At 36.0% G+C, this 16,611-nt stretch overlaps 2 protein-coding genes across 2 annotated transcripts; one reads left to right on the forward strand and one right to left on the reverse strand.

The window, feature by feature from the left end:
• Positions 1-1,688: 1,688 nt before the first annotated feature.
• Positions 1,689-5,676, forward strand: LOC125202267 (serine/threonine-protein kinase RIO1-like). The gene is made up of 12 exons (XM_048100636.1): positions 1,689-2,123; positions 2,437-2,565; positions 2,736-2,828; positions 2,931-3,010; positions 3,379-3,492; positions 3,694-3,767; positions 3,907-3,983; positions 4,080-4,163; positions 4,251-4,343; positions 4,431-4,538; positions 4,647-4,721; positions 5,085-5,676. The coding sequence occupies exons 1-12, from the start codon at positions 1,734-1,736 to the stop codon at positions 5,502-5,504; spliced, it is 1,737 nt and encodes a 578-aa protein (XP_047956593.1). The 5' UTR covers positions 1,689-1,733; the 3' UTR covers positions 5,505-5,676.
• A 188-nt stretch (positions 5,677-5,864) lies between these two features.
• On the reverse strand, positions 5,865-11,308 carry LOC125200846 (probable linoleate 9S-lipoxygenase 5). The gene is made up of 8 exons (XM_048098644.1): positions 11,048-11,308; positions 8,556-9,092; positions 8,049-8,390; positions 7,883-7,968; positions 7,655-7,762; positions 7,273-7,577; positions 6,915-7,178; positions 5,865-6,819 (listed from the first exon to the last, which is right to left on the reverse strand). Exons 1-8 carry the CDS (start codon positions 11,241-11,243, stop codon positions 6,066-6,068), a joined length of 2,592 nt encoding a protein of 863 aa, XP_047954601.1. The 5' UTR covers positions 11,244-11,308; the 3' UTR covers positions 5,865-6,065.
• Positions 11,309-16,611: the final 5,303 nt, after the last annotated feature.

Below are 16,611 nucleotides of genomic sequence, written 5' to 3' on the forward strand. Positions count from 1 at the left end.
GGGTTATAAAAGTTGAACCCTAACCCTAAAAGCTCGGGTTTCGGGCTAGCCCAACGGGCTAATCGGGTTGCTACCGACAAATTAGCACGCGTTCAATCCAATAAACAATTGTGAAAATTAGTTATATTTATAAAATGTAAAATATTTAATTATGATAAATTTGAGATATATACTTAAATTCAAAAATAAACATGATCAAATACTAATATTTTGAGATTTATACAAAATAAAACGTAAACATCAAAAAATTTTAAAGCATGTTTTAGAAATTTAAATATATTTTTCAGTGAATTTAAAGTTTCTAATTTATATATCTATTAATATGTTAATAAAAATTTAATATTTAATTTATATATTTAATATATAAAACTGAAAGTTATTTTTTTAATAATTTATATTATAAAATAGCCAATGAATTTCGAATTAGACTCAAACAAATAGAACGATAGAAATTTTATCGGGTTTTCGGGCCAGCCCGTCGGGTTTTCGGGTCTGGCCCTAACGGGTTGCGGGTTAATCGGGTGCGGGCTAATCGGGCTGTAATTTTATCGGGCTAAAAATTTTCAGCCCTAACCCTGTAAATTTGGCGGGTTATTCGGGCTGGCCCACGGGTTGCGGGCTACATTGACATCCCTATATTGGACACTCTAATATGACACTATTTACACTTTTTTTTTTCTAATAATTTCGAATCTATCTCAACCTTTTAAAAATATCAAATCTTTCAATTTTTTAATAATATCAAATCTATCTCAACCTTTTAAAAATATCAAATCTTTCAATTTTTTATTAAAATTTCACCAAATCAAATTCTGACATAGTAATTGTTAATATGACATGCCGGAGATTGCATGTACTATGAATTAGTAACCGTTTATTTTTCAAAGAAAATAATAGTATAAATAATCTGCCACCAACGTGATATCAAATTTAACTTATCGATAAATTTGAAGAATTAAATAATAATAGTAGTATATACTAGGATCAGTGTTTTAAAAACCAGACCGGACCTTGGTGGGGATCGAACTCATGACCTCTTGGTCAAGAAGACCAAGTCCATTACCACTCCACCACAAGCATTTCTTGTTAATAACATGAACATTAGTTATTATTATATTAAAATATTTTTTTTATTTACTCAAACTAATTATTCAAGTTTAAATTTATATTATAGTGAGTAGGTATTAATATGATAATATATTTATCATCTAAAATTCACTCTTTTTTACTAAAATTAACTATTATTTGTATAATATAGATACTTATGTAAATATAAGTAGCTATACCTAAGGTTTATAATAAATTATTTACTATATAGTATATTTTCATCAAAACTAATTAAACATTCATATTTATTTATATATTTTGTCATATAATTTTTTTGAATTATTATGAATTATTTTTTTTATATCTAAAATATTAAAAATTTTATCCATACTAACTTGTAATTTGTACATTTAATAATTATGGATAAAAAATTTAATAAATTTTATCATTCATTGAAATTGAATATATTTTATATATTATATATAATTTGTAACAGTAAAACGGTTCGACCAGTGATTGAACCGGTTGGACCGGTTGAACCGTGAACCAGTAGCCTCGCCAGTTCACCGGCCGATCCGGTTTTTAAAACATTGACTAGGATTAATAGAACTGAAACTAGAATGACTCAAAATTACGATGCTTGATAACCCTAACAAAATCACGAAGAAATTCTAGGTGGCGGCAAGATGTTGAGAGAGGAAAGCGATGGCAGTTGTGTAACGGCCACTGTGAAGGAACAGGAACATGAAATTGCTAGAGAGGACAGAGAAGCAAGCTGTGAAGAAGAAAAAAAAACAAATTGGGATGAGGCGGGGAGAGAAGAGGACTGGGAGGGAGAGGAAGACGACGATGAGCTTTACCTATCATCAGACTCCGAAATTGCGGAGGCTTTGGACTTTCTGGACTCGAGAGAAGATGCAGAGGGCGGATTACTCGATGGATCCTTCACGCCGCTGCACACGCGCCGCCCCAACGCTCACGGTGGCCTCCACTCGCGTCCCAACAGCTCTTCTCTTCAGCCCATCTCGAATAAATCGCAGAAACTTGCCAATCACATCAGGGCTTCGCCTTTGGAGGTAGCATTGCATAAAGATTGCTTTTTTTTATTTTGCGTTTCTGTTGAATTTGTGTTTGTGTTTTGCTGATTTTCTGATATTGAGTGTTCCGTGATTGATAAATTATCCAGGTTCTGTGTTTATGGATTGCAATTTGTGTTTATGGTTTGTTGATTTTCTGATGTTTGAGTCATTGTGTGTGTGTGTTGTTTAAATGGGATTGCCTTTATGTCGTTTAGAAATTGTTATGGATTGTTTTTCTACCGAGTATTTTGGTGGTTGCTTGTCCACTTTTAAGTTTGATATTTTGCTCATTGGTTGTGATGTTGTGCAGGAGTGGGAAGGAAGGTTTGATGTTGGGATGTCAAACTCTGTTACCACTGCAATTCGTGGCAGTGTTCGCGATATGGCTATTGGTAAGACAAAGACAACCGAGAAAGCAGATCGTGCAACGGTTGAGCAGGTATATGTTGTTTGCCAGAAACATTGAATGTGCAGGTTTTTAGATCTTTCTTCGTGCATTTCTTAGGTCTGCTCCCTTGTTTATTGATTAATAATTTCCTTTTTTTAGGGAGCTGATTGTTGGTTGAACTATACATACTGTTATGCTTAGAAATCTCTTCTTCCTTTCAGGCAATTGACCCTAGAACCCGTATGGTTTTATTCAAGATGCTTAACAAGGGTATCTTTAATGACATAAATGGTTGCATTTCAACTGGAAAAGAAGTAAGTGAAACACTCCTCTCTGGTTGAACTTTTTATCTCTCTCCTTAGTGAAAGTGCAGGTCGAAATTTGAGTCTCATATTGTTTATTCTCTGCTCCAACAGGCCAATGTATATCATGCTACCAAATCTGATGGCCAGGAGCTTGCTATCAAGGTGTACAAAACATCAGTCCTTGTATTCAAGTATGTGACCATTTTAGTTCATATCCATTGACTTTTTCTCATGCCCCTTGGTGTAAAACTTGTTATCGAATGAAAATGTACTTACCTTTTAGATTGATAAGAAAAGGGAAAATGATCAAATGAACCCATCAACTATTTTTATGTTTGTGGTATGAGCTATGAATCACTTTCTGGTTTCCTTCTTGTGGATGTTGGTCAGTGGGAGATGGTCTCACTATTAACCCATTTATTTCCGTTTAAATATTTTCCCTCGAAAAATCTTCATATATTCTTATGTTTCCTCTGTCTTGCTTGCCTTCTAACTATTGCATGAAGGTGATTAGTTCACCAATAATGGCGTATATCTTATCTCCTCTTGGAACCAACAGGGATAGGGATCGCTATGTACAAGGTGACTACAGATTTAGACATGGATACTGCAAGCACAACCCTCGAAAAATGGTTAAAACATGGGCTGAGAAAGAAATGAGGAATCTCATGAGGTAATCTTCTGAATCCTCCATTGCTCCTTTATGTTAAAATAGAGAACAAAGTGGGAGTTCTGTTCTGCACTTCAATCGGCAGCAGAATCCCTAAAAACATTCATGAAGGTGCTTCAGTAAAACTCTATGCAATTGAAGAGTGAAAAATACTAAAAACCATTTTTTTCTCTGATATGATTGTACTTCTGCCTAAACCTGAAGGCTAAAAGCAGCAGGAATACGGTGTCCAGTTCCAATACTTTTGAGACTCCATGTTCTGGTGATGGAATTTATAGGTACTTTTACTGTTTTTGGCGATTGTGGTATTTACATTACGTGTATTTATATCTCATCCCATAAATTTTATCAGATTTGGTTATCAGCAAAAGACTTTACTTAAATTGCCTAAATTTGTTTTATATTTCTCCAATACAGGCAAGGCAGGTTGGGCTGCTCCTCGGCTCAAAGATGCTGACTTATCTGACGACAAGCTACGTGAATGTTATGTCGAGGTAATTTCTGCTACTTTTTAAAATACTTTTAGTTCCTTTTCTGAAAGAAATATGTAAATAGAAAACTAAATGATGCCTTTCCCTTCTCAATGCCAGATGATTATGTCAATGCGGACATTGTATCAGAAGTGTAAGCTAGTGCACGGAGACCTTAGTGAGTATAATATACTTTATTATGAGGCAAGCTTTTGTTTTTCTCTCATATTGAATACCATTATCCGACATATATATCTATTACTAGTGCAATTGATTTATTGCGTTATGCAGGGCCACTTGTATATTATTGACGTGTCACAATCAGTTGATCTTGACCATCCTCATGCCCTTGATTTCCTTCGAGAGGATTGTATCCATGTTTCAGTACGCGCCTCTCAAATTATAGCCCTTGGTTATACTTTCTTTGTTTACTTGTACTGAGTTTCGTAACTTTCCTCCTCTTTCATACAGGATTTTTTCAAGAAACATGGGGTTGCTGTTATGACAATACGGGAATTGTTTGATTTTATAGTCGATCCCACTATTGATGATGATTCTATTGATAGTTATCTGGAAGTGGTATGGAAAATTTACACAAATACTTTAACCAAACAGATGCAATCTGAACTCGTATCTCTTTAATGACACGTAACATTCTTCCTATTGTTCATATGCACTATTCTATAGGTGCAAAAAAAGATTTTAGCTAGAGGTGATGAGATATCTGCTGAAGAAGAAATTGCAGATTTAGTATTTGTCCAGGTTTGTGATTTCATATCCCTCTTCATATACATCTTCACATATTCTGGTAAAAATCGGCCTTATTTTTGTAAGTGTGAACAAAGAATTATGACGATGTAATTAATTTATGTGCAAAAAAGCATAATTCTGTCTGAGAACTAATCTTGACCGTCTGTCAATCAAGATCTTTGAACAAGATTGGTTTCTAGTAAATAGAACAAGGCCTCAATCAAGATCTTTGAACAAGATTGGTTTCTAGTAAATAGAACAAGGCCGGTTTTTATTTGTTCTTTCACTTGTACATATATGTAAATTATTTTCTGGCGTTTGAACATTATATTAGCAATGTTGCAAATTACAAACAATTTCGCTGTTTGTCTCCAGACATACATTCCGAAGACCCTGGATGATGTAAAGCACGTGGAGGAGGACGTGCAACGTATCATCAGTGGGAAGGACACTGGAGAAATGTACTATCAGACTATCACAGGTCTCAAGTCGGCCCTTTCTCTGAACAATTCTTCCCTAGTAGAATCGGGGCAGCAGCAATGCGATGGTAAACTTGAAACAGAGGGCTGCGTTGATGGAGAATCAGAAACAGAAACGGAGGAGAGTGAAGGGGACTCTGACTCAGAAGATGGTTCCTTTTCTGATGGTGATAAGCAAACGCCGGCAGAGAGGAAATCAGCCAGAAAGGAGAATAAGAAGAAAGTGAAGGAAGAAAAGAGAGAGTCGCGCAAGAACAAAGTACCAAAAGCTGTTAAGAAGAAGAAGAAGTTGGCGAAAGCCAAGAAGACTCGATGAGAAACAAAGCCAAAGGCCTGAAGTTTTAGATAGTTTTGTGTGTTTCCGAGTGCTTAGATCGAACCTGCTACTTGTTTCGAATCCCGACAGCAGGTAAGTTCATTGTTGTAATCGCGGCATGTAAAAGAGACAAGATCATGAGAGCATTTTTGAGAGCCTTTCTTCTTTATCATATCAGTTGTCAATTTGTGAATCAAATTGCTCCATTCCACTAATAATTAACAAAAACTTATGTGAGGTTAAATTCACTATGACAGAAAAGTGTGTATCAATATCATTATGAATGAAGGAGATAGTGTTCCAATTTTCTAAGTAACAAGTAATTTTTTATGATTAAAAGAAGCAATAGTTTCCCATTAATGAAAAATGTACAAACAAATAGAGAAACACATTAATTATTTAGAAAGAAGTCATACATATTATTCATAGCAGGAACAAAGTTACATACAAAGTTACATGAGATAAATCCTAACATTACATACTAAATCTAGAATCCATTTATTCACGACCGATAGCAAGAGAAAATCCTAGATCAACATGATTAAAATCAAATAAGAGACTTTAGATAGAGGTACTATTAGGAATCCCTCTGCCAGTCACCCCCTCTTCACTCATGGGATACATCAAGGTATAAGGCAGCTTGGTAGGCCCAACTCTGTTTGTCCACTTCTCATCACTATTCATCTCCGTGATCTTCTTCTCCACCACACCCAACACCTTCCCGAACCTCTCAAACGCCACCAACGCCTCCTCATCCTTGGTCCACAGCGGGGTGTCCCTCTGCCCGAGATATATCTCATCCGAGGAATGCCTCGACAGTAGCTCGATAATGGAAATCCCCAGCAGCGTCTGCAGCCTCGCCGTGATGGTCTTCAAGAACACCCTGTCCGGGTCCGTCTTCAGCAACTCGTAGTCCTCACTGCCTGGCTCAGGCATGAACTGGCGGCTCACGGTGGGGCGGTTGGGCATGAACCCGGCATAGGGGTATTGCCCGAAGTTGAGCGCTGCATGCAGCGCGGATGCAATCCATATTATGATGGTGCAACTGTCAATGAGGTCCTTGCGGGTTTGCATTTTAGGCCACCACGGGGCATCCTTCTTGTCACCGTGCCCCTCCTCTCGGAGCTCCTTCCACCATGATTGTAGCTCGGTGTCACCCTTCACAGCCTCGTCTGTGGGATAGTACAAGTTGCAGTAGTCATCCACCCATGTGTTTATAGCCGACCAGATTTGGAGGCCGTCCACTGCGTATGGATAGTCCTCCATCACCAGGCGGATTCCGTGTGGGGAGTTTGAATCTTCCACAGCCATTCCTCTGCAGAGTATACATATCATATGATGAATCAACTTACTAAGAAGAATTTCAACAATAGAATAATAGCTAAGCTAGTACAACAAAACAATGGATACCTCTTGAGTAGATCAGCTGGGAGAGCCTGATCGGTGAAATTCCAGTCCTTGTAGATGAATGAAGATAGCTCCATAGCATATCGAGCAGGGAAGACGGTTGCCTCAAGAATTCCATTAGCATTGATCAAGATTTGTCGTGCAAAAGCATTGATGTTCATTGTGTCACGGAAGTGGGGTTGCAAAAGCTTATGAATAGGATGCATCACACTCAATTGTCTGTTCGTTGCAATCACCACTGGCTCTATCGCAGCATGAGTATTCAACCTGCATTAAAAAACCACATAAAATTTAATCAACATTTATCAATTCCACCAGTTTATATAAAAAGAAAGGCTGGTGAAGATGGTATCTTAGTTACCAATGGCTGATGAGCTGATGAACTCCAGAATCACTAACTCCAACATAGGCCTTGGCCAGCTGCCAAATCGAACCCTCAACGCCGTCTTGAGCAGGAGTGTACACCTGACTCACAGCACCATGTTCATCCCCATCCGGATGCGGGAGGCTGAGCTCAATCGCCAAGGGCCTCAAACTCCCGTCCTTCTGCAAGAAAAGCAGAGTCCTTGTGGCGTACATTTTAGTAGTGGTGCTGTTGATCCTCCTCAGATATGGCATCAGCGAGTCGTGATGGTTCAGTATGAACAACCGGTTTGTCTCCAACGCCTGCAGATCAGTCATAATCAATGCATATCATCCATGGTATTATTGCTGCAACCATAAATTGATACAACCATAAATACCTCTTCAAGAGTGAGCTCATCCACTCCATTCTTGATATGATCCCACGTTATCTTGCTACTCTGGTTCCCATACAGTTGAGTGTCAAGATTGCTCTTCGGAGGAAACTCCTGCAATTCAACAACTTCACATGTTCAGACAACAATATCATGACTCTAGAACAACTATTTTTGGTGTGTAAACAACAACAGAATTATAGTAATAGATGCAATAATTGGATTTGAGCATACCTGCAGACGACTAATTATGACAGGGTTCATCCCTGCAACCATCTCTCTAGCAAACTCTTCATCCGTCCTCCACGCAGTCTTACTCTCTGCCAAAACATATTCACATCAATCAATCAACACATTCTGTTTCTGATTGCGGTTGGGTGAATCAGATATGAAGGCGTACCTTTGATGATATCCGGCATTGGGTACTTGAAGAAACCATCATCATCTCTATGAAAAATATCACTGAGCAGCTCCACAGGGACATTGTCATATATGTTCTGAAGCAGGGGCCCCTCCGGCAGCTTGATTCCCCCCTCATAGATCTGGAGGACGTCTTCAAAGCTCGTGAACTCGTTGCTAAGGCTGGCACACAAATCTGTTAGCTCAGGGAGAAGGAACTGCGTGATGGATTTGAGGCCATAACCCAGAAAATCAGACAGCTTCAGATGCCCAAAACGCTCGTCTCTCGGGACGTAGATGTTCAAGCTCATAAGCAATGGGATCCTGCTCTCAGTATTAGGATCTGCATGCCATAAAAAACCAACTCCATCATTTCATATTCAATAATGGTACCCATTTATTCATATCCTAAATTGGAACACTCTGTCGTATCATAAAAAGAAAAAAACTGATATGATATGATACAGTGTTCCAATTTAGGATAGAGGAAAAAAATGAATTACATTACCTGTTTCAGTAGGAGGCCTGCCAGTTCTCCCCCGGCGAGGATAAGGGTACTGAGAGGATCCACCAAGAACGGGTCGGGCGGAATCCTCGCCACTATCAGGGTCGCCCAAATCATTGTAATAAGCGTAGTCATAGACTCGATCCCACTCCTGCAACTCTCCGGTGCCATCTCCTTGCAAGACGAGGAGCTCCGCCTCTCTGTAGGGCAGAAGTGGAGGCGGAGTTTGGGAGGGGAGATAGGCCTGGTTGGCGAAGAAGATGCGGTCGGATTTGTACTTGTCGGAAGGGTAGACCCAAGAGTTGCAGACGAAGTGGATGGGGGCGTGCTCGTGGCCGGGGACGTCCTCGAGGGTTAGGGTTTTGAGGAAGAACTCGCTGTGGTGGTTGTTCTTGATCAGGAATGCGCCCGGGATTCCGATGTCTTCTTCCCAATCGAACGTCACCTCGTATGCTGAATCTTCTGGTTTCAGAGATGTGATTGTTGTGATCCAGTTTTCTAGCTCTGCTCCTTTCCCCACCTTCCCCTTCAATTTATTTCCTGCAAAAAAAATTCTTGAGTGATCTTATTATATTGTTGCTGCTGGGCTGTTGGCAGTAGTGGTTTTAGTTTCTGTTAAAACCGTTGGATTTTTGTACTTCCTCTGTTCCATTTACGTTCAACATTTCTTTTTCTCAGTCATTTTGAAAAATAATACTTCCTCTATCCTAGTTTAGGAGTAAGAATTAGTTATGATACGAGTTTAAATTAGTAGAGTGGGTAATAAATGAAGTGAGATGGTGAAAAGTGAGATGATTTGACTTTTTGGTTTTTCATTTTGTTTTGAATTTATTTTTATATAGATAATGACATTTGGGTGTAATTTTGATGAATAATGAGGTAAAATTTTATGTCCAAATATGGAGGATTCTAAATGTGACTCTTAAACTGAGACGGACTTATGACAAAATGTGACTCTTAGACTGGGATGGAGGAGTACTCCTTCCGTCTCATTTTAAGAATCTGATTTAAAGTTCGGCACGAGTTTTAAGAATGTAAAGGAAAGTTGATGAAAAAAGATAATGAAGATGTAGGTTCTACTTTTATATATTAGATTTATAATAAAATATGAATGTTAAAAAGTTAGTGGAATGCATGGCCTATTACCATTTATGAAATATCCAACAAATACTTCTAAAATAGAACACCCAAAAATAATAAATCATAATTCCTAAAATAAAACGAAAAAAATAATAAATAATTAAAATAAAAACATAATAAAATAAATATAATTAAAACTATTCTCTACATTTTTGTCTAATTTATTTTCTTAAACACTGCTCCATATGAAATGGATGGAGTAATTTATTCCAATTTTCAGTGCCGACAATTTAATATTCCTTTTTATCACGTGGCTATTTTTGTACTCCTTGTTTAGTTGGTTCAATAATGGGGCCCTACTCATTATTATTTTATAAATATAAATAAAGAGTAATTAAAGTAAACTAGTGTATACGATTAATTCATAATTTAATAATGACGCCGTCAGAATTGATTCGGCGACCACTCTAATCCAAGACGCATAATTTCAACTCGATCTTAATGAAATTAGATAAATGGGTTAGGTATTAGTACGTGGTGCATTAACTTTTATTAGGGTTTGAGTGGTTCATCCCACGACTAATCATTTATTTGCTGAACTAATTAATCCCACATATTACAAATTAATTTATAGTATTTCCATTCAGTATTTGATCTTTATTTTATAAGACATTCTACAGTCATATAGACTCATAGAATAATATCAACACATATAGATACATACACGTAAAATGGTATTAATTGAAGTTGTTGAAAATAGATGAATGCGATTGCGACGGATCAAGATAGTGAGGAAAATAATGTTCTTGATGCCTTTACATAATTACATACATCATGTGATCGTATTTTATTCCATTTTTGCTCATGAAATCATCTAATGGAATAAAAATATACACCAAGGTGGTATTTGGTTTCAAAGATAAAATAATACCAATATATAATCTAGGATTGAGTTGTGAGATTATTTTAGTCGGGGTTAGCTATCACTAATTATTCCATGATTATCCATCTAGGATTGAGCTGTGTGATTAAATTTTTGAACCAAACATACTTCAAATTTAATCCCGGGATACAACTTGCAAACCGAACACCCCCCATATATATAGAAAGTCAACTAGCCAATTCTTCTTCTATTTAAACCTTTTCACTACTATAATATCAACTGTTCATTCTTATAATTCTAGTTCTGTCCTTATAATAAACTGGATAAATAAAGAGCCAAAAATATATAGTACTACTACTATTAAGCAGTGAGTGAATGTATTAAAGGTGCAATTAATATTGGTTGGTTGAAAAATCACGAGAAAAAAATGAAATATGTACGACATATAGACTATAGAAGAAAGAAAGTCATGCATAGACAAAGATGTTTACTAACAAAGACATACAAAGCATTACTGAGAAAGAGAAAGCACCTTCAGAGTCGGAATGGACGGAGCTGATGAGATGAAGCGTAACGGTTTGACCGACCAATTCGTGAAGACGATCGAGAATCGATGCTCCTAAATCGTTGAAGTCTAGAACATTCTTCTTCATCAACACCACTCTTCCTTTGATCTTCTTCTCCTCCTCATGTTTCCCCGTCAGCGTATCTACTATACCTTTCAACATCTCTCTCTCTCTAAATAATGAAAAAGTAGTGATTTGTAAATTGCAATGAATGGATGAATGAAGAAGAATTGGATATATATATAGAGAGGGGTAGATGCGCGCGTTTTTAATCATCAACTACTCATTTTCCAATTTTTGACTGTAAATAGTCTATTTCTCTAACCATTTTATGGGCTGCTTGTTTTATTTTATTTTATTTATTATTTCTCACATATGCATCAAATTGATAACGTGTTTGTGGGGCGGCCCCTTCCATTATGTTTGACTTCTAAAAAATATATTAAATTGAACTATATATATGAGAAAAATGTCTCAACATTTAATTAACACTTTCACCGAATGGAGTGTTACATTGTTAACTCAATACTTAATTGTTAACTACAACTAAACAATAGCCATTAAATTCAAATTAAAGGCCTAGATCATCAACCCTGAAATGTCAATACGATCAATAAAAAACATCAATAAGGCCATAGAATTAATTCTAAAAAATATGAATAGAAGTATTAATGTCAATTAACTACAAAATTAGATATAACTAACTTTTAAAAGAAATCCCAAAACTTTAAATTCATGTAACATATATCAAATTAAAGATAATTTTATAAGGATTCCAATGATATCCTACATGCATATGTTCCGACGTCAAAATTTGAAAATTTTTTTGAAATTTTTTAATTTTTTAAATGCAGCAGAATACTATATAAAATATGTCAATATAATACATGTAGAATGTCAATATAAGCAATGGGTTAACATTCTTAAAACATTGTGTTGACATTCTCAAAGCATTGTGTTGATATTTTCGGAACACTATATTGAAATTTTCATCCAAAACCCTAATTTGGAGTTTTTTTTTTTTTTTTTTTTTATTTTTTTTTTATCTTTTTACACGTGGCAAATTGTAGACCACACGTTTTCTAAAATCCTATGGGCTTAAATTAATTGTAGTTAGCAATTAAATGATAAGTTAGCAATTGATCACTCCCCTTTCCCGAAAATATCATAATGTTCAAAATTTAAATTTCTTTAAATAAAGAACAAAAGAATCCTATCTGAATTTTTTGACCTAGGAAAATGTGGTGAAATATGTGCATCAAGGGTGAATAATTGTTGGTTTTTATTTTAGGGTTTTTGCATATGAAGGATGGGTATCAACTTTCAAAGCTCGAAAAAATTGACTCGGAATTAATGAAATTTTGCGTTACATTGTTAAAAGATTGGGTACTATATATCGGACGTCCACCAAAACGGTATCACGTTTTAGGCAGCAAAATATCAAGTTTAAGAATTCAAACACAAATAAGCTTTATTTAATTAATATTATTATATCTGAAAAAACATTATTTTATGCAAGTCACTTGAGAAAATCTTATTCAATGATTGGCGACCTAGAACATACAAATATATAATATAACGTGTAGATGAACAAAGAGGATAAAATAAAAAAGTACAGCTAGGCGCAATCGAGGATCATATCATAAATTTGACCAAACCTAATCTCAACTACGTACCTTCTATATTAAATAACCTACATATAGCCAAATCTCGTCATTATTCGTAAATTCAACCTAAACTCATTATTTTATTTAATATATCGCCCGTTCACAAAGGTTGAGTCTTATTTAGTAGTACTAGTATTTGTTTGAATTATTCAAAAAGGTTGTATTAATATTGCGTGTTTCGTTATCCTACAATTAAATTATTTGATTTTTTATTTTAATATATGTGACAATATCTCACTGAAAATGATTCCCCGATTTGGTGTGGATAGCAAGATTAATTAATGATATGTTTTACATCGTTCAATATTTTATCATTTTATGACACGTAAATGGATTCAAAGTGAGCAAACGTGTGATTGTGATTCGGTATTCGGTAACGTCAACCGGTCGATGACCTTTTCCAGCTTTCATAAATTTGACGAATGACAGCGAGGACAATGATATTATGGTCTATGGGTTATTAGTATTATAGATAAAATAAATAAATATTTTATAACTAATTAGTAAGCTTTCATCTTTGCAAGTCCGGGCTTTAATATTACGCATACATGAGAGGGATCAATTGCTAATATCCTAAATTAATTCTAAATTAAGACTAAATTTTAGCCATTAGATTAGAAGATCTAGTGGTTGAAATAATGTCATACGAATTATATTTTTAATTAAAAAAATTAATAAACAAAATTAGAGGGTATTAATGTCAATTCTCTTTCATTAAAATCACCTTAAAACTTTAAATTTACGTAACTCTCTCGATTTAAATTATTTTTTCGCAAAAAATATATCAAATTAAAGATAATTTTATAAGGATTCTAACGACATCTCAATTGCATATGTTCCGACGACGTTCAGATGATGAAATTTGATATTTTTTATTTTAGTTTTCGTAAATGTTGATAACCAGATTTTTATCAACAAATACATCAAAAAATCTCAATAAAGCCATGTAGCAAAAATCTCAATAAATATGTGTTGATATTTTCTTGTACTAGTGTTGATATTCTTATGTCATATTGTTGATATTTGTAATACACTATATTGATATAAAAAAATATTCACGAAAATTATCATATGATAACATAATGACGATATTACCCTTTTATTGATATTTTGTCTACTATTTATTGAGATTCGTAAGATTTAATCTCATTCACTTATTTAAAATCTAATGAATGGAGATTTGATCTTGATTTTGAATTAGAATGCTATAAACATTAGAATATGACCCTTCACTTACATGTGCTCTAATTAAATATTTTCCCTTCTTTGTTAAAATGATGGCTAGCATATAACTAATAAATTAAAAAAATATACTACCACATATGTTTGTAACTTTTGGCTACAAGAAAATGGATTCCTCATTGATGGGTATCTCTAATACCAACATGTTGATCTATCTAATTTAATAGGGGGACAAGGTCGGTTTCTACAAAATCATAACAACCACGTTACTTTAATGACGATTAAGTAATTGTGAGAGCACATATTCATTAAACTGCATTTTCACTTTGGTGATAACGTTACAAACTCTAATTTAATTCATATCTATGAAATACATTAATCAATGAATGGATATTAAAATCTTAGACACCAGAAAAATTATATAGCGTCGTGTGAAAAACAAGAGTGCTGTTTAGGCGGGAAACAAAACTATTGGTGAAAATAAAAGCCATAACTATTGGAAATTTTGAAACAAATATCTCGAAGAAGTTTTGATATACCTAAAAATAGGTGTACAATTAATTGAGGTTGCATTTGTGACTTCATTGAACTAATGTAAACTAATTTTTTTTATTGCAGTGCTTATCTTATGGGGTGATTCTGCCCGGAATCCGGCTACGGAAAGAGGTAGATTGTCACCCGTTTTTGAAAATTTGAACACCAAAACATTTTATTTATTTTATAAATTTTGAAAACATAAATAAAGTTAAGAGAAAGATATTTCACCGGGAATAAGGGCGACGCCAGTGTGAAGGAACAGAGGGTGAAGATGACGAGTCCAGGCGCCGAATGCAGTGGCGACAGGGACATAAATAATAATGGTGGCTTGAAACCGAGAGAGAAGAATAAGAACAAGGAGAGGAAGGAGAAAGAGAGATGAGGAAAGAAGGCTAGTTTGAAGTCAGCTCATGTTCTGATGGAATTGGGTGGTAACCTCATAAACCACGTGTTCGCCTCTCCCTTCAAGACAAAGGGCAGGGCCTGTAATCATCCTCGCTCGATCCCGCCGGCTGCTTCTGCGCCTTGTATATCTTGCAGAATTCATGTAAAAACTCATAGGGGCCTTCATAGCTCTTCCCATGAAACAAAGGCAACAACCCTATAACGTGTGGCTTGGCATCACAAGCGGCTTGCCTAGGTGTAACAACTATAGCTTGAGGGGGCTCGCCGTCGGAATGAGCATTCAGCGGCCCAATCTCTGGATCGTCATCAATGTTGTCGGCCATGTTAGTTGGCTCTTCTTCTGTCCTCGTCACTGCTCGAGCCTAGATCAACAGGTAGTGCGGTTGTCAGGCCAGAACGAGTGGTGACAGGCTCTATCACTTCTCTCCTTAACCAACTTGATAGGGTTCCTAGTGGAAGGATTGTTGGTCTCCAATGCTCGAGATTCGAGCTCCTTCTCATAAACTGAAAAACACAAGAAAAGAAAAACTATTAATAATATATACACCAAATTAAAGTGTCATGCAACAAATGTATGCAAAAACGGCATCCATCTCCGGCAACGGTGCCATTTGAAAGAACATGAGAATAGACTCCGACTCTGCAGTGTGTCAACTGGCTAGGAGGATACCTATACCTAGTTGTGTCGTTGGGTCTGTGTCTATCTTCCCTATCAAAAACCTCAACCCACTTCTACTGGCTAGTATAATGGAGTAAAGGATCGATCCCATAGAGATACACTTGCGATGATAATCTAAGAGGGTTGGTTAGCTACCACGCTTTTGGGGTTGAGTTCTACCTAGGCGTAAAATAAAATGGGACTCTATCTATCCTAACCAGTAAGTAACTAAATGTTGAATGCTGTGGAATGTGTTCGTGAAAGTAAGGGTTGGACAACTTATGTGCACGTGAAAAGTGAAACTTTACCCTAAATGGATAGACAAAAGCAAAAAGGAATAACGGACTCACTGGCTAACTGCTACTTGGACTGACAGAAAAAGGTTGAAAAAGCAAAGGACAAACAGAAAAAGCAACTAAAGCAAAAGGTTGTCCTAGACTAGAATGCGACGTTCTCTGCTTCACCAAGCAAACGAAAAATGATCAGCAAACTAAACTTCCATGGATGAATGCTTGAGGTCAAAATCAAACAACTCAGATCTACCCCGAAACATACACTAATACTAGATCTAGCGAAAATCAACATATGCAACCAGGCAATGCAGAAATCAACACATATGCATTCAGATCAGCATGCAAGGTGGCGGGAAACATCAGATCTATGCATTTTAAGGAAAAAAACAACCGATTAAAAACTTAAGAAACTTGAATAAAAACTAGATCTAACTTAACTAAGACGGATCTGAACGCTTGAATAATAGAAATGCATGTAAAGCTACCAGATATATCTACCTAGGCTGAAGGAAAGCAATAAACAGGCTGAAACTCAAATAAAGCCATAAAAGATGTTTCCAACAATGTAGCTTCTAAAATCCAAGTCAAAAGTAAGTAAAACAAGTTCTTAAACTAAGAAAGCATGTAAAATAAAGTATGTAAATAGGGCAGGTAATTCGGTCGGTTCGGTTAGAACCGAACCGACAACACGGTTAACCGAGCATAAAAGTAACCGAGATTGAAGCACCGGAACCGAAACCGAATTGACCTCGGTTCGGTTCGGTTCCTAACCGAATAGGGTCGGTTCG

Source organism: Salvia hispanica, chromosome 1 (genome assembly GCF_023119035.1).
Source record: "Salvia hispanica cultivar TCC Black 2014 chromosome 1, UniMelb_Shisp_WGS_1.0, whole genome shotgun sequence".
Classification (NCBI taxonomy): domain Eukaryota; kingdom Viridiplantae; phylum Streptophyta; class Magnoliopsida; order Lamiales; family Lamiaceae; genus Salvia; species Salvia hispanica.

What these genes read in the sequence shown, in the direction of transcription:
- LOC125202267 (XM_048100636.1), top strand. Translation starts at nt 1,734, where the DNA reads ATGTTGAGAGAGGAAAGCGATGGCAGTTGTGTAACGGCCACTGTGAAG. An exon ending in TACGTGAATGTTATGTCGAG is followed by an intron (nt 3,984 to 4,079) that starts GTAATTTCTGCT and finishes TCTCAATGCCAG; the next exon opens with ATGATTATGTCAATGCGGAC. An exon ending in CAGATTTAGTATTTGTCCAG is followed by an intron (nt 4,722 to 5,084) that starts GTTTGTGATTTC and finishes GTTTGTCTCCAG; the next exon opens with ACATACATTCCGAAGACCCT.
- LOC125200846 (XM_048098644.1), bottom strand. Translation starts at nt 11,243, where the DNA reads ATGTTGAAAGGTATAGTAGATACGCTGACGGGGAAACATGAGGAGGAG. An exon ending in AATGCCGGATATCATCAAAG is followed by an intron (nt 7,969 to 8,048) that starts GTACGCCTTCAT and finishes ATGTTTTGGCAG; the next exon opens with AGAGTAAGACTGCGTGGAGG. An exon ending in CATCAGCTCATCAGCCATTG is followed by an intron (nt 7,179 to 7,272) that starts GTAACTAAGATA and finishes TTTTTAATGCAG; the next exon opens with GTTGAATACTCATGCTGCGA.